Here is a 25531-nt window from a genome sequence, read left to right as displayed (position 1 = left end):
ATCAGGTGTAAAAGAGTGGTGAGAGTGGATATCAAACCACTGGAAAACAATGCTGGAGAGGTAGTAATGGCGGTCAAGGAAATGGCAGATGAACTGAATAAATACTTTCCATCAGTCTTCACTGTGGAAGACACTAGCAGTATGGCAGACATTCCAGGTGTTGAGGTCATGAAGGGTGTGAGGTTATAAGTATTAGAGAGAAGTTCTTGGGAAACTAAAAGGTCTACAAGTAGATTAGTCACCCGGGCCAGATGGTGAACACCCCAGCGATCTGAAAAGGGTGGCTGATGCGATTGTGGAGCCATTAGTGATGGTTTCAAGAACCATGAGATTCTGGAATGATTCCAAAAGACTGGAAGATTGCAAATGTCACTCCAAGAAGGGAAAGAGGCAGAAGAAAGAAAACTATAGACCAGTTAGTCTGACCTCAGTGGTTGGGAAGATGTTGGAAGTTGATTTTTAAGGATGACGTCTCAGGGTACTTGGAGGCGCATGATAAAATAGGTCTTAGTCAGCATGGTTTCCTCAAGGGAAAATCTTGCCAGACAAATCTGTTGGAATTCTTTGAAGAAATAGCAAGCAGGATAGACAAAGGAGAATCAGTAGATGTTGTGTACTTAGATTTTCAGCTTGTCTATGACAAGGTGCCACTCGTGAGGCTGCTTAACAAGCTATGAACCCATGGTATTACAGGGAAGGTTCTAGCATGATGAAGCAGTGGCTGTTTGGTGGGAGGCAAAGAGTCAGAACAAAGGAAGCCTTTTCTACTTCTGTATTGGGAGTGATTTTTTTATGTTATATGTTAATAATTTGGATAATCAAATTGATGGTTTTGTTGCAAAGTTTGCAGATGATATGATGATAGGTGGAGGGGCAGGTAGTTTTGAGGAAGTAAAGAGGCAACAGAAGGAACACACATAAAAGTTGCTGGTGAACGCAGCAGGCCAGGCAGCACCTATAGGAAGAAGTACAGTTGATGTTTTGGGCCGAGACCCTTCGTCAGGACTAACTGAAGGAAGAGTTAGTAAGAGATTTGAGAGGGGGAGAGGGTGATCCAGAATGATAGGAGAAGACAGGAGGGGGAGGGATGGAGCCAAGAGCTGGACAGGTGATTGGCAAAAGGGATATGAGAGGATCATGGAACAGGAGGCCCAGGGAGAAGGAAAAGGGGGAGAAGGAAGCCCAGAGGATGGGCAAGGGGTATAGTGAGAGGGACAGAGGGAGAAAAAGGAGAGAGAGAGAGAGAGAGAGAGAGAGAGAAAATGTGTGTATATAAATAAATAACAGATGGGGTACGAGGGGGAGACGGGGCACTAGCAGAGGTTTGAGAAGTCAATGTTCAAGCCACCAGGTTGGAGGCTACCCAGACAGAATATAAGGTGTTGTTCCTCCAACCTGAGTGTGGCTTCATCTTTACAGTAGAGGAGGCCGTGGATAGACATGTCAGAATGGGAATGGGATGTAGAATTAAAATGCGTGGCCACTGGGAGATCCTGCTTTCTCTGGCGGACTGGGCGTAGGTGTTCAGCAAAGCGATCTCCCAGTCTGCGTTGGGTCTCGCCAATATATAGAAGGCCACATCGGGAACATGGAAGGCATTACAGAAGGAATTAGATTAGGAGAATGGGCAAAGAAGTGGCAGTGTTGGGAAGGGTATGGTCCTGCACTATGGCTGAAGCAATGTAAGGGTTGATTATTCTACTAAATGGAGAGAAAATACAAAAAAACTGCAGTGCAAGGGACTTGGCGAGTCCTTGAGCTGGATTGCCTCAAGGATAATTTGAAGGTTGAGTTTGTGGTGAGGAAGATAAATGCAATGTTAGCATGCATTTCAAGAGGACTAGAATATGAAAGCAAGGATGTAATGTTGAGACTTCATAAAGCACTGGTAAGGCCTCACTTGGAGTATTTGTGAGCAGATTTTTCCCCCTTATCTTGGAAATGATGTGCTGAAACTGGAGAGGCTTCAAAGGAAGTTTGTAGAAATGATTCCAGGATTGAATGGCTTGTCATATGAAGAGCGTTTGATGGCTCTGGGCCTGTACTCACTGGAATTCAGAAAAATCAGGGTGACCTCATTGAAACCTATTGAATGGTGAAAGGCCTTGATGGAGTGGATGGGGAGAGGATGTTTCCTATAGTGGGAGCGTCTAAGACCAGAGGACACAGCCTCAGAAAAGAGGGGGTGTCCATCTAGAACAGAGATGAGAAGGAATTTCCTTAGCCGGAGAGTGGTGAATATGTGGAATTCTTTGACACAGGCAGCTGTGGAAACCAAGTCATTATATTTCAGGCAGTTGTTGACAGATTCTTGATTGGTCAGGGCATGAAAGGATATGGAGAGAAGGCAGGAGATTGCGCTGAGTGGAAAATTGGATCAGCAATGATGAAATAGTGTAGCAGACTCATTGGACTAAATAGTCTAATTCTGCTCCTATATTTTATGGCCTTATGGTCTTATCCCAATGGCCGCAAATCAGTGGATTTGCAGTGACTTTCCACAGCTGTTCAAGCACAGACCAAGGCTGACAAAGATCCTAAAACACTCCATCAGGATCAGACCTGACCAGGGTTTAGTACACCAACACTGTTACAGAGTTCCAGAGTGACTTGTGGGGGCTTTGAAGGATGGGATTGAGACCATGCTGGAGTTGGGAGACACTGAGTCTTCAAATAGTGGGTGGAATAATCGTATTGATTTCATCCTCAAAAATGATAGCACCCTGAGGGTATGCATTAATTTCTGGAAGTTGAATGCCATTTCTTTGTTTGATGCGGGTCCTATGTCCCGCATTGATGATCTACTAGAAAAGATTGGATGGAAATTTACATAACTACACTGGACCTTTATAAGGGTTACTGGATGACCAATCAAAACCACTCACTGCCTTCCACAGTCCTCTGGGTCTGTTTCAGGTCACTGTGATGCCGGTCCCTTTGGTCTTCATGTACCCATCAACCTTCCACAGTCCTCTAGGTCTGTTTCAGGTCACTGTGATGCCCTTCCCTATCGTCTTCATAAACCCATCAACCTTCCAGCAGCTGCTGGACCAGGTGCTCCAAGTGAGGAATGCAGTGTGGTCTATCGAGATGATCAGTGAGGAATGCAGTGCGGTCTATCTAGATGATCATCAGTGAGGACTGCAGTGTGGTCTATCTACATGATCATTAGTGAGGACTGCAGTGCGGTCTATCTAGATGATCATCAATGAGGACTGCAGTGTGGTCTATCTAGATGGTAATCAGTGAGGACTGCAGTGCAGTCTATCTAGATGATCATCAGTGAGGACTGCAGTGCGGTCTATCTGGATGGTAATCAGTGAGGACTGCAGTGTGGTCTATCTAGATGGTAATCAGTGAGGATTTCAGTGTGGTCTATCTAGATGATCATCAGCGAGGACTGCAGTGCGGTCTATCTAAATGATCATTGGTGGGGACTGAAGTGTGGCCTATCTAGATGATCATCAGTGTGGTCTACCTAGATAGTCATCAATGAGGATTGCAGTGTGGTCTATCTGGATGATCATCACTGAGGACTGCAGTAAGGTCTATCTAGATGGTCATCAGTGCAGTCTATCTGGATGATCATCAGTGTGGCCTATCTAGATGATCATCGGTCAGGAATGCAGTGCGGTCCATCTAGATGGTCATCAGTGAGGACTGCAGTGCGGTCTATCTGGATGGTAATCAGTGAGGACTGCAGTGTGGTCTATCTGGATGGTAATCAGTGAGGACTGCAGTGTGGTCTATCTAGACGGTAATCAGTGAGGATTGCAGTGTGGTCTATCTAGATGATCATCAGTGAGGACTGCAGTGCGGTCTATCTAGATGATCATCAGTGAGGACTGCAGTGCGGTCTATCTAGATGATCATCAGTGAGGAATGCAGTGCGGTCTATCTAGATGATTATCAGTGAGGACTGCAGTGTGGTTTTTCTAGATGGTCATCAGTGCGGTCTATCTAGATGATCATCAGTGAGGACTACAGTGCGGTCTATATAGATGATCACCAGTGAGGAATGCAGTGTGGTCTATCTAGATGATCATCAGTGAGGACTGCAGTGTGGCCTATCTAGATGATCATCAGTGAGGACTGCAGTGCGGTCTATCTGGATGGTAATCAGTGAGGACTGCAGTGTGGTCTATCTGGATGGTAATCAGTGAGGACTGCAGTGTGGTCTATCTAGACGGTAATCAGTGAGGATTGCAGTGTGGTCTATAGATGATCATCAGTGAGGACTACAGTGCGGTCTATATAGATGATCACCAGTGAGGAATGCAGTGTGGTCTATCTAGATGATCATCAGTGAGGACTGCAGTGCGGTCTATCTGGATGATCATCAGTGACGACTGCAGTCTGGTCTATCTAGATGGTCATCAGTGTGGTCTATCTGCATGATCGTCAGTGAGGATTGCAGTGTGGTTTATCTAGATGATCATCAGTGAGGACTGCAGTCTGGTCTATCTAGATGATCATCAGTGAGGACTGCAGTGTGGTCTTTCTAGATGGTCATGACTGCGGTCTATCTAGATGATCATCGGGGTGGTCTATCTAGATGATCATCGGTGAGGACGGCAGTGCTGTCTATCTAAATAATCATTGGTGAGGACTGCAGTGTGGTCTATCTAGACGATCATCAGTGAGGAATGCAGTGCCATCTATCTAGATGGTCATTAGTGAGGACTGCAGTGCGGTCTACCAAGATGATCATCTGTGAGGATTGCAGTGTGGTCTATCTAGATGACCATCAGTGAGGACTGCAGTCTGGTCTATCTAGATGATCATCAGTGAGGACTGCAGTGTGGTCTTTCTAGATGGTCATGACTGCGGTCTATCTAGATGATCATCGGGGTGGTCTATCTAGATGATCATCGGTGAGGACGGCAGTGCTGTCTATCTAAATAATCATTGGTGAGGACTGCAGTGTGGTCTATCTAGACGATCATCAGTGAGGAATGCAGTGCCATCTATCTAGATGGTCATTAGTGAGGACTGCAGTGCGGTCTACCAAGATGATCATCTGTGAGGAATGCAGTGTGGTCTATCTAGATGATCAGTGAGGATTGCAGTGCCGTCTATCTAGATGATCATCAGTGATGACAGCAGTGCAGTCTATCTAGTTGATCACCAGTGAGGACTGCAGTGTGGTCTATCTAGATGGTAATCAATGAGGACTGCAGTGTGGTCCATCTAGATGATCATCAGTGAGGACTGCAGTGTGGTCTATCTAGATGGTAATCAATGAGGACTGCAGTGTGGTCCATCTAGATGATCATCAGTGAGGACTGCAGTGTGGTCTATCTAGATGGTAATCAATGAGGACTGCAGTGTGGTCCATCTAGATGATCATCAGTGAGGAATGCAGTGCGGTCTGTCTAGATGATCATCAGTGAGGACTGCAGTGTGGTCTTTCTAGATGGTCATCAGTGCAGTCTATCTAAATGATCATCAGTGAGGACTGCAGTGTGGTCTATCTAGATGTTCATCAGTGAGGACTGCAGTGCGGTCTATCTAGATGATCATTAGTGAGGTCTATCTAACTAGTCATCAGTGGGGCTGCAGTGTAGTATTTCTAGCTGGTCATCAGTGCGGTCTATCTAGATGATCATTGGGGTGGTCTGTCTAGATGATCATCGGTGAGGACGGCAGTGCTGTCTGTCTAAATAATCAGCAGTGGGGACTGCAGTGCGTTCTATCTAGATGATCATCAGTGAGGACTGCAGTGTGGTCTATCTGGATATTCATCAGTGAGGACTGCAGTGTGGCCTTACTCGATGGTCATCAGTGTGGTCTATCTAGATGATCATCAGTCAGGATTGCAGTGCGGTCTATCTAGATGATCATCAGTAAGGAATGCAGTGCGGTCTATCCAGATGATCACCAGTGAGGAATGCCGTGCCGTTTATCTAGATGATCATCAGTCAGGATTGCAGTGCGGTCTATCTAGATGATCATCAGTGAGGAATGCAGTGCGGTCTGTCTAGATGATCATCGGTGAGGACTGCAGTGCTGTCTATCTAAATAATCATTGGTGGGGACTGCAGTGCGGTCTGTCTAGATGATCATCAGTGAGGACTGCAGTGTGGTCTATCTAGATGGTCATCAGTGTGGTCTATCTAAATAGTCATCAATGAGGACTGCCGTGCGGTCTATCTAGATAATCATCACTGAGGACTTCAGTGCGGTATATCTAGGTGATCATCAGTGCGGTATATCTAGGTGATCATCAGTGCGGTCTATCTAAATAGTCATCGTGAGGAATGCAGTGTGGTCTATCTAGGTGATCATCAGTGCGGTCTATCTAGTTGATCACCAGTGAGGACTGCAGTGTGGTCTATCTAGGTGATCATCAGTGAGGAATGCAGTGTGGTGTATCTAGATGATCATCAGTGAGGATTGTAGTGCGGTCTATTTAGATGATCATCAGTGTGGACATCATTGTGGTCTATCTAAATGATCATTGGTGGGGACTGCATTGTGGTCTATCTAGATGATCATCATTCAGTGATGCAGTGTGGTCTATCTGATGATCATTAATGAGGACTGCAGTGAGGACTATCTAGATGATCATCAGTGTGGACTCCAGTGTGGTCTATCTAGGTGATGATCAGTGAGGACTGCAGTGTGGTCTATCTAGATCAGTGAGGAATGCAGTGCGGTCTATCTAGATGATCATCAGTGAGGATTGCAGTGCGGTCTATCTAGATGATCATCAGCGAGGATTGCGGTGCGGTCTATGTACATGATCATCAGTGAGGACTGCAGTGCGGTCTATCTGGATGATCACCAGTGGGGATTGCAGTGCGGTCTATCTAGATGATCACCAGTGAGGACTGCAGTTTGGTCTATCTAGGTGATCATCAGTGAGGAATGCAGTGTGGTCTATCTAGATGATCATCAGTGAGGATTGTAGTGCAGTCTATTTAGACGATCATCAGTGAGGACATCAGTGCGGTCTATCTAAATGATCATTGGTGGGGACTGCATTGTGGTCTATCTGGATGATCGTTATTCAGTAATGCAGTGTGGTCTATCTGATGATCATCAGTGAGGACTGCAGTGTGGTCTATCTAGATGATCATCAGTGAGGACTGCAGTGTGGTCTATCTGATGATCATTAGTGAGGACTGCAGTGAGGTCTATCTAGATGATCAGTGAGGAATGCAGTGTGGTCTATCTAGATGATCATCAGTGAGGACTGAAGTGTGGTCTATCTGATGATCATTAGTGAGGACTGCAGTGAGGTCTATCTAGATGATCATCAGTGAGGACTGCAGTGTGGTCTATCTAGATCAGTGAGGATTGCAGTGCGGTCTATCTAGATGATCATCAGTGAGGATTGCAGTGCGGTCTATCTACATGATCATCAGTGAGGAATGCAGTGTGGTCTATCTAGATAATCATCAGTGAGGATTGCAGTGCCGTCTATCTAGATGATCATCAGTGAGGAATGCAGTGCGGTCTATCTAGATGATCAGCAGTGAGGATTGCAGTGCGGTCTAGATGATCATCAGTGAGGAATGCAGTGCGGTCTATCTAGATGATCAGCAGTGAGGAATGCAGTGCAGTCTATCTAGATGGTCATCAGTGCTGTCTATCTAGATGATCATCAGTGAGGACTGCAGTGCATTCTATCTAGACGATCATCAGTGAGGAATGCAGTGTGGTCTATCTAGATGATCATCAGTGAGGACTGCAGTGCGGTCTATCCAGATGATCATCAGTGAGGACTGCCGTGTTGTCTATCTGGATGATCATTAGTGAGGACTGCAATGTGGTCTATCTAGACCGTCATCACTGAGGACTGCAGTGCGGTCTATCTAAACGGTCATCACTGAGGAATGCAGTGCGGTCTATCTAAACGGTCATCAGTGAGGAATGCAGTGCGGTCTATCCAGATGATCATCAATGAGGAATTCAGTGCGGTCTATCTAAATGAGCACCAGTGAGGACTACAGTGTGGTTTATCTAAATGATCATAAGACCACAAGATAAAGGAGCAGTTTGGGCTATCGAGTCTGCTCCGCCATTCAATTGTGGCTGATCCTTTTGAAAAAATTTTTTTTATCTCCCCCTCAACCCCAGTTCCCGGCCGTCTCCTCGTAACCTTTGATGCCATGTCCATTTAAGAACCTATCAATCTCTGCCTTAAATATGCCCAACAACCTGGCCTCCAAGGCTGCATGTGGCAACAAATTCCACAAATTCACCACCCTTTAGCTCAGGAAATTTCTCCACATTTCTGTTTTGAAAGTGTGCCCCTCTATCCTGAGGCTGTGCCCTCTTGTCCTAGACTCTACCACCATGGGAAATATCTTTTCCACATTTATTCTTTCTTGGCTCTTCAACATTGACAAGGTTTCAATGAGATCCCCCCTCATCCTACCGAATTCCAGCGAGTACAGACCCAGAGCCATCAAACGTTCCTTGTATGATAACCCTTTCATTCCTGGAATCATCCTTGTGAACCTCCTCTGAACCCTTTCCAATGCCAGTACATTTTTTCTTAGATGAGGGGCCGAAAACTGTTCACAATACTCAAGGTGAGGCCTCACCAGTATCTTATAAAGCCTCAGCGTCACATCCTTGCTCTTGTATTCTCGCCCTCTTGAAATGAATTGCCTTCCTCACCATCAACTCAACCTGCAAGCTAACTTTCAGGGTGTTCTGCACAAGGACTTCCAAGTCCATCTGCATCTCACATTCCTGGATTTTCTCCCAATTAAGGAAATAATCCACATATTTATTTCTACTACCAAAAAGTGCATGGCCATGCACTTTCAAACATTTTATTTCGTTTGCCACTTTTTTGTCTGTTCTCCAAATCTAAGTCCTTCTGCATCCTACCTATTTCCTCAACACTACCTGCCCCTCCACCAATCTTCGTATCATCTGCAAATTTGGTAACAAAGCCATCTATTCCGTCATCTAAACATTGATCTACAGCATAAAAAGAAGTGGTCCCAACACCGATCCCTGCAGAACACCACCAGTCACTGGCAGCCAACTAGAAAAGGATCCTTTTATTCCCACTCACTGCCTCCTACCAATCAGCCAATGTTTTAACCGTGTTAGTAACTTTCCTGTAATACCATGGGTCTTAACTTGGTAAGCAGCCTCATTTGTGGCACCTTTGTCAAAGGCCTTCTGAAAGTCCAAATTTTCAGCATCCACTGCATGCCCTTTATCTACTTGTAATCTCCTCAAAGAATTCCAACACTGAGGTCAGGCTAATTAGTCTATAATTTCCTTTCTGCTGCCTTCCTCCCTTCTTAAAGAGTGGAATAACATTTCTAATTTTCCAGTCGTCTGGCACTATGCCAGAGTCCAATGGTTTCTGAAAGATCATTTCTAATGCCACCACAATCTCTAATGCTATCTCCTTCAGAACCCTAGGATGAAGTACCTCTGGTCTGGGTGACTTCTATACCTTTAGGTCTTTCTGCTTTTTGAGTACCTTCTCTTTTGTAACAGTAACTCTACCCACTTCTCTTCCTTCACACACTACCACATCAGGCATACTGCTAGTGTCTTCCACAGTGAAGACTGACAAAAAATACTCATTTAGTTCATCAGACATCTCCTTGTCCCCCGTTATTATTTCTCCTGCCTCATTTTCTAGCGGTCCTATATCCACTCTCATTTCTCTTTTATTTTTAACATACTTGAAAAAAACTTTACTATCCACTTTGATATTATTTGCTAGCTGGCTTTCATATTTCATCTTTTCCCTTCTAATAATTTTTTTAGTTGCTGCCTGTAGGTTTTTAAAAACTTCCCAATCCTCTATCTTCCCACTAATTTTTGCTTTGTTGTATGCTCTTTCTTTTGTTTTTACATTAGCTTTGATTTCCCTTGTCAGCCATGGTTGTACTATTTTACCATTTGAGTGTTTCTTCATTTTTGGAATACACATGTCCTGCACCTTCCTCATTTTTCCCAGAAAAACATGCCATTGCTGCTGTGCTGACATCCCTGCCAGCAGCTCCTTCCAATTTACTTTGGCCAACTCCTCTCTCTTACCACTGTAATTTCCCTTACTCCACTGAAATACTGCTATATCAGACTTTACTTTTACCCTATTAAATTTCAAGTTGAACACAATCACATTGTGATCACTGGCTCCTAAGGGTTTTTTTTTACCCTAACCTCCCTAATCGTCTCCAGTTCATTACATAACACCCAATCCAGTATAGCTGATCCCCTGGTCGGCTCAATGACAAACTTCTCTAAAAAGCTGTCAACAAACTCACTCTCTTGAGATCCATTACCAACCTGATTTTCCCAATCGACCTGCATGTTAAAATCTCCCATGACTACCATAACATTGCCCTATTGACACACCTTTTCTAATTCCTGTTGTATCCTGTGGTCCACCTCCCAGCCACTGTTGGGAGGTCTATATATAACTGTCATCAATGTCCTTTTACCCTTCCAGTTTCTTAACTCAACCCACAAGGATTCAACATCTTCTGATCCTATATCACATCTTTAAAGACGGTACAAAGGTTGGGGGTGTTGTGGACAGTGTGGAGGGCTGTCAGAGGTTACAGCGGGACATTGATAGGATGCAAATCTGGGCTGAGAAGTGGCAGATGGTGTTCAACCCAGGTAAGTGTGAGGTGGTTCATCTTGGTAGGTCAAATATGATGGCAGAATATAGTATTAATGGTAAGACTCTTGGCAGTGTGGAAGATCAGAGGGATCATGGGGTCTGAGTCCATAGGACACTCAAAGCTGCTGCGCACATTGACTCTGTGGTTAAAAAAGCATATGGTGCATTGGCCTTCATCCATCATAGGACTGAGTTTAGGAGCCAAGAGGTAATGTTAGATAGATAGATAGATAGACAGACAGACATACTTTATTGATCCAGAGGGAAATTGGGTTTTGTTACAGTTGCACCAACCAGGAATATAAAGCCATAAATAATTAAATAATAATATGTAAATTATGCCAGATGGAAATAAGTCCATGAGCAGCCTATTGGCTCAGGATGTCTGACCCTCCAAGGGAGGAGTTGTGAAGTTTGATGGCCACAGGCAGGAATGACTTCCTATGACGCTCAGTGTTGCATTTCGGAGGAATGAGTCTCTGGCTGAATGTACTCCTGTGCCCAACCAATACATTATGTAATGAGTGGGAGACATTGTCCAAGATGGCATGCAACTTGGACAGCATCCTCTTTTCAGACACCACCGTCAGAGAGTCCAGTTCCATCCCCACAACATCACCGGCCTTACGAATGAGTTTGTTGATTCTGTTGGTGTCTGCTACCCTCAGCCTGCTACCCCAGCACACAACAGCAAAAATGATAGCACTGGCCACCACAGACTCGTAGAACATCCTCAGCATTGTCCGACGGATGTTAAAGGACCTCAGTCTCCTCAGGAAATAGAAACGGCTCTGACCCTTCTTGTAGACAGCCTCAGTGTTCTTTGACCAGTCCAATTTATTGTCAATTCGTATCCCCAGGTACCTGTAATCCTCCACCATGTCCACACTGACCCCCTGGATGGAAACAGGGGTCACTGGTGCCTTAGCTCTCCTCAGGTCTACCACCAGCTCCTTAGTCTTTTTCACATTAAGCTGCAGATAATTCTGCTCACACCATGTGACAAAGTTTCCCACCATAGCCCTGAACTCAGCCTCATCTCCCTTGCTGATGTTGCAGCTATATAGGACCCTGGTCAGAGCCCACTTGGTGTACTGTGCTCACTTCTGGTCGACTCACTATAGGAAGGATGTGGAAACCATAGAAAAGGTGCAGGGGAGATTTACAAGGATGTTGCCTGGATTGGGGAGCATGCCTTATGAGAATAGGTTGAGTGAACTTGGCCTTTTTTTCTTGGAGTGATGGAGAATGACAGGTGACCTGATAGAGGTGTACAAGATGATGAGAGGCATTGATTGTGTGGATAGTCAGAGGCTTTGTCCCAGGGCTGGAATGCCTAGCACAAGAGGGCATAGTATTAAGGTGTGTGGAAGTAGGTACAGAGGAGATGTCAGGGGTAAGTTTTTAACGCAGGGAGTGGTGAGTGCGTGGAATGGGCTGCCGGCAAAGGTGGTGGAGGCGGATACGATAGGGTCTTTTAAGAGACTCCTGGACAGGTACATGGAACTCAGAAAAATAGAGGGCTACGGGTAACCCTAGGTAATTTCTAAGGTAAGGACATGTTCAGCACAGCTTTGTGGGCTGAAGGGCCTGTATTGTGTTGTAGGTTTTCTATGTTTCTATGTAATTAAAGGTAGTATGTCCTAGTCCCTAATAAATGAGGTTCATCACTCTCAGTAGGAAAGAGATCAGGACTGCCAAAAGTTCACACTGGACAAAGTGTGGAGCTAGTATTCTGTTTTCTGGTTGATAACTTTTTGTAAATATTGGCAGTTTTTTTTTCACTATTATCAGTAATTTTTGTGTTTGATCTTTGACTCACCTAATAAATACCATTGTACTAAAGTGTCAAGCTACTCCAGCCATATTTCCTTTGGTCATAACCCATGTATCTAACACTTGTATATTTCATAGAGTGTTAAAAGATACAGCATGGTACAGGCCCTTCAATCCGAGATGTTGTGCTGACCTTTTAACCTACTCCAGGAGGGCACAGTTTTAAGGTGCTTGGAAGTAGGTACAGAGGAGATGTCAGGGGTAAGTTTTTTACCCAGAAAGTTGTGACTGTGTGGAATGGGTTGGTTATTTGAGTTGCTGTCAGTTTGAACCAGGTTGACCATTTTCCTCTGACCTCTCTCATTGACAGGTATTGTTGTCCACAGAATTGCCACTCACAGGATGTTTTCTGTTTTTCACACCATTCTTTGTAACCCTGGAGCAGGAGTTCCCAATCTGGGGCTCACAAACCCCTCAGTTAATGGTAGTTGTGCATGACTTAAAAAAAGGTTGGAAATCCGTGCTCTGGAAACTGTTGTGCATGAAAATCCCAAGAGCTCAGCAGTTTCTGTGATACTGAAACTGTTCTATCTGGCACTAACAATCATTCCACAGTTAATGTCACTTGGATCATATTTCTTTCCCATTCTGTTATTTGGTCTGCACGACAACTAAACCTCTTGACTATGACTGCATGCTTTTATTCATTGAGTTGCTGCCACATGATTGGCTGATTAGATATTAGCATTAACAAACAGGTGTACGTGTGTATGTAATAAAGAGGCCACTGTCTACATACTTAGCTAATAAATTTACTTTGACTTTTCCCAAATGTAGTTAAAAAGTAAAAGGAAACAAGCATCAGCAAGGTTCAGGAAGCTAAAATCAGACAGGGTCCTGCAGGACTAGAAAAGAAGCAGGAATGTTTTAAATAGGGAAACAGAGAGGCTAGAATGTTCTAAACAGGGAAACAGGGAGGCAGGAATGTTTTAAACAGGGAAACAGGGTGGCTGAAAGGGGCTCTGAGTCTAAACCTTACTAAAGTCTATATACACTTTATCCACCACTCTACCTTCATCAGTCTGTTCCATCATCTCCTCCAAGAACTCAGATAGTCTTGAAAGGCATGATCTAGCCATCACAAAACCATGCTAACTATAACTAATCAGACTATGCTGGTAAACCCTGTCTCTTTCAATTCTCTCCAGTAGCTTGTTCATTACTCACATCACACTCAGTGGTCTATAATTCCCACGATTACTTCTATTACCTTTCTTCAATAAAGGAACACCTTCCAGTCATCTGGTATCATTCCTGTGGCCAGTGAGGACACAGGGATCATCGTCAATGCTCCAGCAATCCCTTTCTATGCTTACCGTTGTAAACTGGGGAATATTCCTTCCAGCTTTAGGGACTTATCTATCTTAATTTGTTTTCAAAAGCTCCAACACTGTCTCTGTCTTAATCTTGATATACTGTAGAAGAATAGGCTGTTTTACACTGATCTCATATTCAACAACGTCCCTCTTACTCAGGGGTTCCCAACTCTTACTGGTGAATAGTAAAGCAAAGTATTCATTAAGGATCTCCCCTGTCTCCTCAGACTCCAGGGACACGTTTCCTCCTTTATCCCCGAGCAGTCCTACCCTCACATTAGTCATCCTCCTGTGCTCCATGTACATGTAGAACACCTTGGGGAATGGCAGAAGTAGTTTTTTTACACAGAGAATGGTTCTTGGATTTCTTGACACAAAGACCACAATCAGTCCATGTTGAAGGCAACATCTCCAGCTCCATCACGCTGATTCAATTTCCCTCTCAGCCCCAATCTCCTGCCTTCTCCCCATATCCCTTCAGGTCCTGACCGATCAAGAATCCATCAACCTCTGCCTTAAATATACAGAAAGACTTGACCTCCACGTCTGCCTGTGGCAACGAATTCCACAGATTCACCAATCTCTGGCGAAAGAAATTCCTCTTCATCTCCATTCTTAAAGAACCCCCCCCCCGCCCCAATTCTGAGGCTGTGTATATCAGCATATTTTACCGTGAGATTCATTTTCTTGTGGGAATTCACAGTAGAACAAAGTAATACGATATAATCAATGAAAAACTACACAGAAAGGAAGAGTGACAAACAACCGAAGTGCGAAAGACGACAAATAGTGCAAATACAGTCATAGCAATTATAAATAAATAATATCGAGAACATGAGTTGCAGAGTTCTTGAAAGTGAGACCATGACTGTGGAATCATTACAGAGTTGAGATGAGTGAAGTTGTCCACACTACTTCAAGAGCCTGACCATCACCTTATCTCTGCCTTTCGTGATTTTATATATCTATAAGGTCACCCCATTGTGACGACATCCTGGGCAAGGAGAACCTTACATCAAGCATGGTCTCTCTAGTGACTTGTTTTTTGTAAAATGATATTCCAACTCCTGTACTCATTGGCCTGACTGATGAAGGCAGGCTTCTTCCCCAACCTGTCTATTTGTCAGTCTGCTGAAGAAGGGTCTCACCCCAAAACATTGACTGTTTCCTCTTTTTCTTGGATGCTGCCTCGCCTGCTGAGTTCCTCCAGCATTTTGTGTGTGTTGCTTGGATTTCCAATATCGGCAGATTTCCTTGTGTTTCTCCTCCAGCGCTTTGTGTGTGTTGCTTGGATTTCCTTTGAGGGTAGCTTTTCATTAACTCTACTATAAGAAAATGAATCTCATGGTAGTACATGGAAATATACTGTCAGTGGCCACTTTATGAGATACCACCTATAGCTATTAACGTGGCCACTGAGTGTATGTTCGTGGTCTTCTGCTGATGTAGCCCATTAACTTTAGGGTTTGGCATGTCTTGCGTTCAGCAATGCTCTTCTATATACTGCTGTCTCTAGTCTCCAATTTCAGGCACTTATGTACTGTACCCCTTGGGCTCGCTGTTCTACTACCCTGTTCTGGGCCCTACTATTTACTGTGTAAGTCCTGTCAAGGTTTAATTCACCAAAGTACAATATCTCAAACTTGTCCAAATTAAATTTCATCTGCCACTTTGGGACGCTCTTCCACAGCTGGGTTCATGATTCAACATCCAAGATTTTTTATTGTCATTCATCAGTACGAAGTGTAAAGGAGGTAGAAGCCATTGTAATATGAGGGGCTACAAGTCAATGCTCGAGTATGACGCAGTACTGGAAACTCGCAAACAGTTTCAGACTCCTGAAAGTGCACATGACACACAACCTCTCATGGTCCCAGAATACATCCTACACAGACAGGAAACTTCAGCAACACCTCACCTTTCTGAGGAGGTTGTAGAGAACTGGATGTTGCACATCCATGCTCACATCTTTCTACAGAAGAGCAGTAGAGGGCATTCTAACAAGCTGCATCATTGCTTGGTACAGAAATTGCATGACAGTGGGCAGGAAAGCTTTACAGTGGGAACTACCCAACGCATCACCAGCACCAGCCTACCATCAAGTTCATACGTACAGTAATGTGCTGGAAAAGGGTCAGTAACATGGACCCTCTTGTCCGCTCATGGACTCTTTGTCCTGCTCCCATCATGAAGGAGGTTACATAGCATCCACTAAGGTTGACCCACTAACCCACCCCTCCACAACTCCAACCACCAATACTTTATCATTTCCTGTCAGTCACCTTAGGTACAGACACCCCTGTGCTTAGCATCACTTTATGGGCATACAATCTTATGTATTCATATTTATTGTGTTTTTATTTTTTAATTTATTCATTTATAGGATGTGGGCATCACCAGATAAGCCAGCACTTAATGCCCATCCCTAGCTCCCCTTGAGAAGGTGGTGACGAGCTGCCTTCTTGAACCACTGCAGTACCTGAGGTGTAGGTACACCCTCAGTGCTGTTAGGGAGGGAATTCCATGATTTTGACCCAGTGACAATGAAGGAATAGTGACATGTTTCCAAGTTAGGATGGTGAGTGACTTGGAGGGGGATTTCCAAGTGGTGGTGTTCCCAGGTATGTGCTGTTCTGGTCTTTCTAGTGGTCATGGGTCTGGAAGGTGCTATGTTCTTTATCTCACTGTGTTTTCTTTGTTCTGCTTTGATTACAATTACTTCATTCTCCTTTATACTTGTGTACAGAAAATGACATTAAACAATCTTGGAACGTGAAGGTATGCATCACTTAGTGAGATACTGTTCAGATGAAGCTATTAGGGAATCAGTGAGGTGCCTTGGGAGTGTTTTATATCTTCACAGAGCTTTGTTCATCACTTTGTGATTAGATGTGAAATCACATCTGAGGATGCGAGAGATGGTTTACAAATAGAGCCCGTGTGTAGTGAGACTGTGAATAAGGAGAGGCTGATAATAGGGCAAAATTGCAGTTAACGGGATGAGTTGAAATGAAAAATGTGGACAAAACTGTAAACAGTGAATACAGGACTGAAGTTGTTATATGTCATGGTTCCATTTGGTTGTTCCCTTTTAACGCCCCTTTCTCCCTGATTATGCCGTAATTACAGCCATTAGATTGCCAATTGCTGCTAGTTTACTTAATTACGGTATACCTGGTTTGCATCAGAGACTGTGAAATAAGTGCAATGGCGTCACTACACAGGTTGCCAGTTTGTTGGTCTGTTCTTGTGTAATACTTCGTTCTCTCGTCTGCTTAGAACTGTTAGTTCTAAGTTTAGTTCCAAGTTCTGCTCTAGTTTCAAGATAGTCCTTGTAGATCCCGTCTCCTTGTCAAGATTCCTCCGGTTTGCTGTTCTACGTTCACGTCTACGCCAGCATCCCCAACCTCTAGCCGAACCTCAAGACCCAAGACCCAAGACCCCAGCCTCAAGCCATGTCATGTCCTTGCCTGGTTTTGGGGTCCGAGCCCAAGGCAAGACCCAGGTTCTGGGTCCTTGTCCAGTCTCTGGCTCGGAGTCCAAGCCTTGTCTCCTAGTCCATGGTTCCTAGTCCTGGTCCCGCTTTCCCTGGCCCAAGTCTGCATTCTTGTCCCTGCTCCCTGCCTGCATTCTGTCACGTCCCTACTCTCGTCAAGTCCTGTTCCTTGTACTTCAGTGTCTGTGTCTTGCATTTGGGTCTGTTCCCAGCACCCCATTGTGACAGAACAAACTGGCCAACATGAACCCAGCAGACACGAATCATCTGCAACAAGCACTCGCCAGCCAGGGCTCCCTACTGGGCTTGCACAATCGGCTGCTCCAGGAAGTCATGGAAAACCTCCATTCCCTGTCAGCAGACGTAAGAAAGGTCAGTGAACAGGTCGACTGAGTATCCACCTATCTTACCCCTTCGACTCCGGGACCTTGGTCTGACCAGCCCAGGCAGTCTGTGGTGGTGACGCCCAAGGTGTCAACAACACGTCCGCTAAGGGAGCCGCGCGTCCCTGAACCAGAACCCTACGCCGGAGATCTGGGGAAGTGCCGGGCTTTTCCGCTACAATGCTCCCTGGTGTTCGAGCAGCAGCCATCCACGTACGCCACGGACAGATCTAAAATAGCTTACATTATGGGGTTGTTACAAGGAAGTTCCTTAGCGTGGGCCACCGCGATTTGGGATAATCAGCCAGAGACCTGCTCTTCCTTCCCCACCTTTATCTCGGAAATAAGGAAGATTTTTGACCATCCTGTCTGCGGTAAAGATGCCGCTAAGCGGCTACTCACCCTCCATCAAGGCTCACGCAGTGTTGCAGAATACTCCGTGGAGTTCCGGACGCTAGCGGCCGACTCGGGCTGGAATGCTGAGGCACTCCAGGAGGTATTCCGGCAAGGCCTCTGTGACAAGGTAAAGGACGAGTTGGCGGCTAGGGATGACACTAACAGCCTGGATTCATTGATCTCCCTCGCCACCAGGCTGGACAACCGACTCCGAGAACGACAGAGGGAGAGAACCGGTCGTCCTTTGGCCACCCCACGGCACGCTTTATCATCTACTCCTAGCCCTAACCCCTCTCTTCCTCCCACTCCTAGAATAGCATCCGGACCGGCCATTTCCACCAGCCCGGGAGAGGAACCAGTGCAGCTGGGACGGAGCCGTCTTTCTCCCTCAGAGAAACTCCGGAGATTAAGAGCAGGGGATTGTTTCTATTGCGGTCAGTCTGGCCATTTTCATGCTACCTGTCCCCTTCGGCCAAAAAGGAGGGCTCACCAGTAGAAAGGGGGACCACATTCCCTTCTGTCCCCCAATCCCGGATGCAAATCCAAGCCACTGTAAGCTACAGCCAACAGTCCCTGTCTTTGTCTGCCTTGATAGACTCCGGTGCTGAGGGGAATCTGTTGGATGAAGATATAGCTTCCCAGGCCGGAATTCCTCGGGAGCCGTTGAATACCCCTCTGGAAACCCGGGCACTGGACGGAAGACTTCTGGCCTGAGTCACTCACTGTACCCCACCACTGTCTTTGATTCTCCCTGGGTACCATCGGGAACAGGTACAATTTAACTTGATCTCCTCCCCTCAAACCCCAATAGTTCTTGGCTACCCATGGTTGAGCCGCCATAACCCTTGCATTGATTGGTCCACCGGGAGGATAGCCAGCTGGAGTCCGTTTTGTCACGCTACCTGTCTGCAGTCGGCCCTTTCCCCTGTAAAAACCACCTCGACCTCACCTGCCGTTGAACCCCCTGACTTGTCCAGGGTTCCAGCGGAGTACCACGACCTGGGACACGTGTTTAGTAAACAACGCGCCCTTTCCCTGCCTCTACACCGACCATATGATTGTGCTATCGACCTTCTCCCCGGAGCTCCTCTGCCCACAGTCGGCTGTATAACTTGTCCCGGCCAGAGAGGGAAGCAATGGAGGGTTACATCAGTGAATCTCTCGCGGCGGGCATCATCCGACCCTCATCCTCCCCAGTGGGCGCAGGGTTCTTTGTGGGGAAGGATGGTTCTGTACGTCCCTGCATCGACTACCGAGGCCTAAATCATATAACCATAAAGAACAAGTACCCACTGCCTCTGATAGGTTCTGCGTTTGAACCACTTCACGGAGCCGCCATCTTCTCGAAGCTGGAGCTACGAAGCGCCACCATCTGGTCCGAATAAGGGAGGGGGACGAGTGGAAGGCGGCATTCAATACCCCTTTAGGCCACTTTGAGTACTTGGTCATGCCTTTTGGCCTCACCAATGCCCCTGCAGTCTTTCAGGCCTTGATTAACGATGTACTAAGAGACTTCATTAACCGCTTTGTGTTTGTCTATCTGGATAACATCCTAATCTTTTCCAGCAGTTCCCAGCAAGACGTTCTCCATGTCCGTCAAGTCCTGCAGAGACTGGGGGAGAATAAATTATTCATAAAGGCAGAGAAGTGCGAATTCCACATCCCCTCGGTCAGCTTCCTAGGTTATATCATCGAGAGCGGACAGGTGAGAGGTGATCCCGAGAAGATCCGGGCTGTGACAGAGTGGCCCAAACTCACGGACCGCAAGCAACTCCAACGGTTCCTGGGGTTTGCGAACTTCTATCGCCGGTTCAGCAGAAACTACAGTCAGGTGACGGCTCCTCTGACCTGACTTACCTCACCTGCCACACCTTTCCTTTGGAACTCCGAGGCGGACTCAGCATTCACCGAACAAAAGTGGTGTTTCACGTCTGCTCCCGTTCTGATTCAACCGGACCCCTCCTGTCAATTCATTGTGGAGGTTGATGCCTCCGACTCTGGGGTGGGAGCGGTACTGTCCCAACGTTCGGGCCCGGATCGGGAACTACATCCCTGTGCCGCCTTCTCTCGCCAACTGTCTTCTGCTGAACGAAATTACGACGTGGGGAACCGGGAGCTACTGGCGGTCAAACTGGCGTTGGAAGAATGGAGACACTGGTTGGAGGGGGCGGAACACCTGTTCATCGTCTGGACAGACCATAAGAGCCTTGAATATATCCAGACCGCCAAACGCCTGAATTCTCGCCAGGCACGTTGGGCATTATTTTTTGGCCAGTTCAGGTTTATCCGGGTTCCAAGAACGGGAAGCCCGATGCTCTCTCCCGTCAATACGTTTCCGAGGAAGACCTTCCCAACCACGAGACCATCCTTCCATCATCCTGTGTAGTGGCTGCCCTCACCTGGGAGATCGAATCCACAGTCAAAGAGGCCCAACGGACTCAACCTGACCCAGGTATCGGACCTCCCAATCGCCTCTTTGTACCTCATTCTGTCCGATTGCAGGTTCTCCAGTGGGGGCACACTTCTCATTTCGCCTGCCACCCCAGAATCGATCGGACTCTGACCCTTCTGAAGAGGTCTTTCTGATGGCCCTCCATGGACGCTGACACCCGTTCCTATGTCTCTGCATGTTCCATCTGCGCCCGTGGAAAAGCTTCCCATCGGCCACCTGCGGGATTGCTTCGTCCCCTGCCTGTCCCTGGTCACACATCGCTCTGGATTTCGTCACCGGGCTACCCCTTTCACGTGGAAACACTGCCATACTAACTGTGGTGGACCGTTCCTCCAAGTCGGTGCATTTTGTAGCCCTCCCTAAACTCCCTTCCGCGCAGGAGACCACAGACCTTCTCATCACCCACGTTTTCCGACTTCACAGAATCCCTTCGGATATTGTCTCCGACTGGGGACCTCAATTCATTTCGCAAGTTTGGAGATCTTTTTGTTCGGCCCTTGGTGCCTCAGTTAGCCTATCGTCCGGGTTTCACCCCCAGACCAACAGGCAAACGGAGCGGGTCAACCAGGAGTTGGAGGCGGCGTTACGTTGTGTAACAGCCAACAACCTGTCTACCTGGAGCAACCATCTCACATGGGTAGAATACACCCACAACTCTCTGGTCAGCACTGCGACCGGAAAATCTCCTTTTGAATGCTCTCTTGGTTATCAACCCCCGCTGTTTCCCGCCCAGGAAGAAGAGATTGCATTGCCGTCAGTCCAGGCCCATATACACAAGTGCCGAAAAATCTGGGAAGACACATGCACAGCCATACTTCTCTCAGCCAACAGTAACTGGAAAATTGCCGACCGCCATCGTACCCCTGCTCCTGAGTATCGACCTGAGCAGATGGTGTGGCTCTCGTCTAGAGACATTCCTCTGAAGAACCAGCCCAAGAAGCTCATCCCCGCTTCCTGGGACCTTTCGAGGTTGAGAGCATTATCAACCCCACGGCAATCCGGCTCAAACTACCCTACGTCCATGTGGATCCATCCTACATTTCACGTCTCCCAGTTAAAACCAATTTCTGTCAGTCCCTTGTGCCCTCCGACCGAACCCCCTCCAGCCCACCCCCTGATCATCGACGACCATCTGGCGTACACCATGTGGCAGTTATTGGATGTCTGCCGTCGGGGCAGGGGTCTCCAGTACCCGGTTGACTGGGAGGGGTAAGGCCCAGAGGAACATGCCTAGATTCCCCGCTCCTACATTCTGGACCCTTCTCTCATCCGGGATTTCCATCTGGACTATCCAGACAAGCCTGGAGGATCGCCAGGAGGCTCCCGTTGGGGGGGCGTACTGTCATGGTTCCGTTTGGTTGTTTCCCTTTAACGCCCCTTTCTCCCTGATTATGCCCTAATTACAGCCATTAGATTGCCAATTGCTGCTAGTTTACTTAATTACTGTACACCTGGTTTGCATCAGAGACTGTGAAATAAGTGCAATGGCGTCACTACACTAGTGCACATTCTGGAGCAGAGGGTGGCAGTAATGCACCATTAAGCTGGATGCCAACCGCCGTAAAACAAGATACAGACAGACAGACAGACAGACAGACACAGGTCACTAGTTTGTTGGTCTATTCTTGTGTGATGCTTCGTTCTCTCGTCCGCTTAGAACTGTTAGTTCTAAGTTTAGTTCCAAGTTCTGCTCTAGTTTCAAGATAGTCCCTGTAGATCCCGTCTCCTTGTCAAGATTCCTCCGGTTTGCTGTTCTACGTTCACGTCTATGCCAGCATCCCCAGCCTCTAGCCAAGCCTCAAGACCCAAGACCCCAGCCTCAAGCCACGTCATGTCCTTGCCTGGTTCTGGGGTGCGAGCCCGAGGCAAGACCCAGGTTCTGGGTCGTAGTCCAGTCTCGGGCTCGGAGTCCAAACCTTGTCTCCTATTCCATGGTTCCTAGTCCTGGTCCTGCTTTCCCTAGCCCAAGTCTGCGTTCTTGTCCCTGCTCCTGGTCTGAATCCTGTCACGTCCCTACTCTAGTCAAGTCCTGTTCCTTGTACTTCAGTGTCTGTGTCTTGCATTTGGGTCCGTTCCCAGCACCCCATTGTGACATTATATTTGAATGTGCACAATATACAGAATATGGTAAATGAACTTGGCTGAAAGAAGATTATAGCTGAGAGCTTAATGTCCAAGGATACACATTATGTCAAAAGGACAGGTAGGAAGGCTGATGGGGTGGTGTGGCTCTGTTGGTAAAAAATAAAATCAAATCGTTAGAAAGAGATGACATAAGGTCAGAAGGTGTTGAATCGTTGTGGAGAGAGCTAAGGAACTGCAAGGGTAAAAAGACTCTGATGGGAGTTATATACAGATCCCCAAACAGTAGTCAGGATGTGGTCTACAAGATACAATGGGGGATAAAAGACGTATGTCAAAAGGGAAATGCTATGATCATCATTGAGGATTTCAATATGCAGGCAGTTTGGGAAAATCATGTTGGTGCTGGATCCCAAGAGGGGGAATTTCTACAGTGCCTATGAGACAGCTCATGGATGAGCCCACTGGGGGCTGTTATTCTGGATTTGGTGTTGCGTAATTAATTAGAATTGATTAGAGTGCTTAAGGTAAAGGAACTGATATACAGGAGGCCACACCTGCCCCTACACTTCCTTCATCACTACCACTCAGGGCTCTGAGTGGTCCTTCCACCCGTGAATCTGTTGGGGTCATGTACTGCATCTGGTGCTCCTGGTGTGGTGAGACCTATGCTCTACCACCAAAAAAAGCAGGCTCTCCTGGTGGCCAGCCATTTCAATTCTCCTTCCCATTCCCATTCTGACATGTCAGTCCTCTGCTGCCGCAATGAGACCACAGTTAGGTTGGAGGAGCAACACTTTATATTCTGTCTGGGTACCTCCAACCTGTTGGCATGAACATTGATTTCTTGAACTTCCAGTAATTGCCCCCACCCTTCACCCTCACCATTCTCCATTCCCATTTCCCTCTCTCCCTTGTCTCATTGCCTGCCCATCACCTCCCTCTGGTGCCCTTCCCCCTTCCCTTTCTCCCATGGTCTTCTGTCCTCTCCTGTCAAATTTCCCCTTCTCTAGGCCTTTATCTCTTTCACCAATTGACTTCCCAGCTCTTTATTTCACCCCTCCCTCTCTCCTGGTTTCACCTATCACCTACTATCACCTACCACCTTGTACTTCTTCCTGTCCTCACCCTAATTTCTTATTCTGACCTCTGATTTTTTTTTTCCAGTCCTGATGGAGGGTCTTGGCCTGAAACATCGACTGTTTACTCTTTTCCATAGATGCTGCATGGCCTGCTGAGTTCTTCAAGCATTTTGTGTTGGGACTGCTTTTTATGCTATATGTCAATGATTTGGATGGCATTGTGACCAAGTTTACAGATGTTACGAAGATAAGTGGAGGGGCAGGTAGTTCTGAGGAAGTAGAGAGGCCGCACAAGGGCTCGGACAGATTAGGAGAATGGGTAAAGAAGTTGCAGGTGGAATATCATGTCAGGTAGTGTTGTGCACTTTGGTAGAAGAAATAAAAGGTAGATTATTTCCTTAACGGAGGGATAATTCAAAAATCTGAGGGGCATAGGGACTTTGGAATTGTTGTGCAGGATTCCCTGAAGGTTAATTTGCAGGTTGAGTCGATGGGAAGGAAGGCAAATGTTATGTTAGCATTCATTTCGAGATGACTAGAATATAAAAGCAAGGATGGAATGTTGAGGCTTTATAAAACTCTAGCGAGGTCTCAGTTGGAGTATTGTGAGCAGTTTTGGGCCCCTTATCGAAGAAAGGATGTGCTGACATTGGAGAGGGTTCAAAGGAGGTTCACAAAGTTGATTCCTGGATTGAAAGGTTTGCCATATGAGGAGCTCAGGGCTTCTGCTCACTGGCATTCAGAAGAATGAGGGGTAACCTCACTGAAACCTATGCATGTTGAAAGGCCTCGACTGAGTAGATGTGGAGAAGATGTTTCCTATGGTGGGGGAGTTTAAGACCAGAAGAGACAACCTCAGAATAGAGGAGTGTCCTTTTAGACTGGAGGTGAGGAGGAATTGCTTTCAATAGAGAAAGGTGAATCTGTATAGTTTATTGTCACAAGTTCTTGTGATGGCCAAATCATTGGGTATACTTAAGGCAGAGGTTGATCGATTCTTGATCAATCGAGCTTGAAGGGATACAGGGAGAAGACAGAAGACTGGGGCTGAGAGGAAAAATGGATCAGCCATAATGAAATGGTGGAACAGACACGATGGGCCAAATGGCCTAATTCTGCTCCTAGATCTTATGGTCTTTTGGTCATCACCTGGTCTCCATAATAACTGATATTATTGCTGCAACAAATATGCCCAATTTAGTGTTTAGTATTTTCCCACAGGAAGTCAAATGGTGCATGAGTAAGGGGGTCAGTAACACGTCTGTGCTTCTTGCAGGTGTTTGCGGTTGTTGCGGAGCTCTGCGTCCAAGATACAAGAGGCTAGTGGACAACATCTTCCCTGAGGACCCTGAGGTAAACAGTGATCCATTAATTCAAGCATTAAATGCTGCAAATCAGTAGTTTTTGCATTGTATCTGTAGGCAGGGATCTGGCTGAATGTATTCATTGACCATGGAACAGAACACCACGGGTCATGACCATAAATCACAAGACATAGGAGCAGAATTAGGCCATTCAGCCCATTAAGTCTGTTCCAATGCCTGGGCTCTTCAGCCCACATTGTTGTGCCAAGCCCATTAAATTAATCATCAAATGGCTAACTAAACTAAGCCCCTATGCCTACACAATGTCCACCTCCTTCCATTTTCCATACGTTCATATGGTTGTGTAGGGTCTCTGAAAGTATCTTCCTCGACCACCCCTCCAGGCAGCACATTCCAGGCACCCACTACCCACTGTGTAAAAACTTGCCCCTCACAACTCCTTTGAAATTACCCCATCTTACCTTAATTGTAATCCTTCAGGTATTGGACAATCCAACCCTAGGAAGAAGATGCTGTCAGTCTACTCGATCTATGCCTTTCCTAATCTT

At 46.4% G+C, this 25531-nt stretch overlaps 1 protein-coding gene across 7 annotated transcripts in view; it reads left to right on the top strand.

The window, feature by feature from the left end:
• The window catches only part of LOC134350026 (protein EFR3 homolog B-like), a 299220-nt gene that overhangs the window by 37896 nt on the left and 235793 nt on the right, over window positions 1-25531 (top strand). For 6 of the 7 annotated variants that reach the window (XM_063054929.1, XM_063054928.1, XM_063054927.1 and 3 more), the window contains one exon: window positions 24935-25011. In XM_063054929.1, the coding sequence (XP_062910999.1) occupies window positions 24935-25011 (77 nt within the window). Of the gene's footprint in view, window positions 1-18637; window positions 18814-24934; window positions 25012-25531 lie in introns of all 7 variants that reach the window. The other variant, XM_063054932.1, reaches the window with a different exon arrangement.

The sequence above is a fragment of the Mobula hypostoma genome, chromosome 8, assembly GCF_963921235.1.
Source record: "Mobula hypostoma chromosome 8, sMobHyp1.1, whole genome shotgun sequence".
Taxonomy (NCBI): domain Eukaryota; kingdom Metazoa; phylum Chordata; class Chondrichthyes; order Myliobatiformes; family Myliobatidae; genus Mobula; species Mobula hypostoma.
The sequence above is the reverse complement of the archived record's forward strand: the minus strand, read 5'-3'. Positions and strand labels throughout refer to the sequence as shown.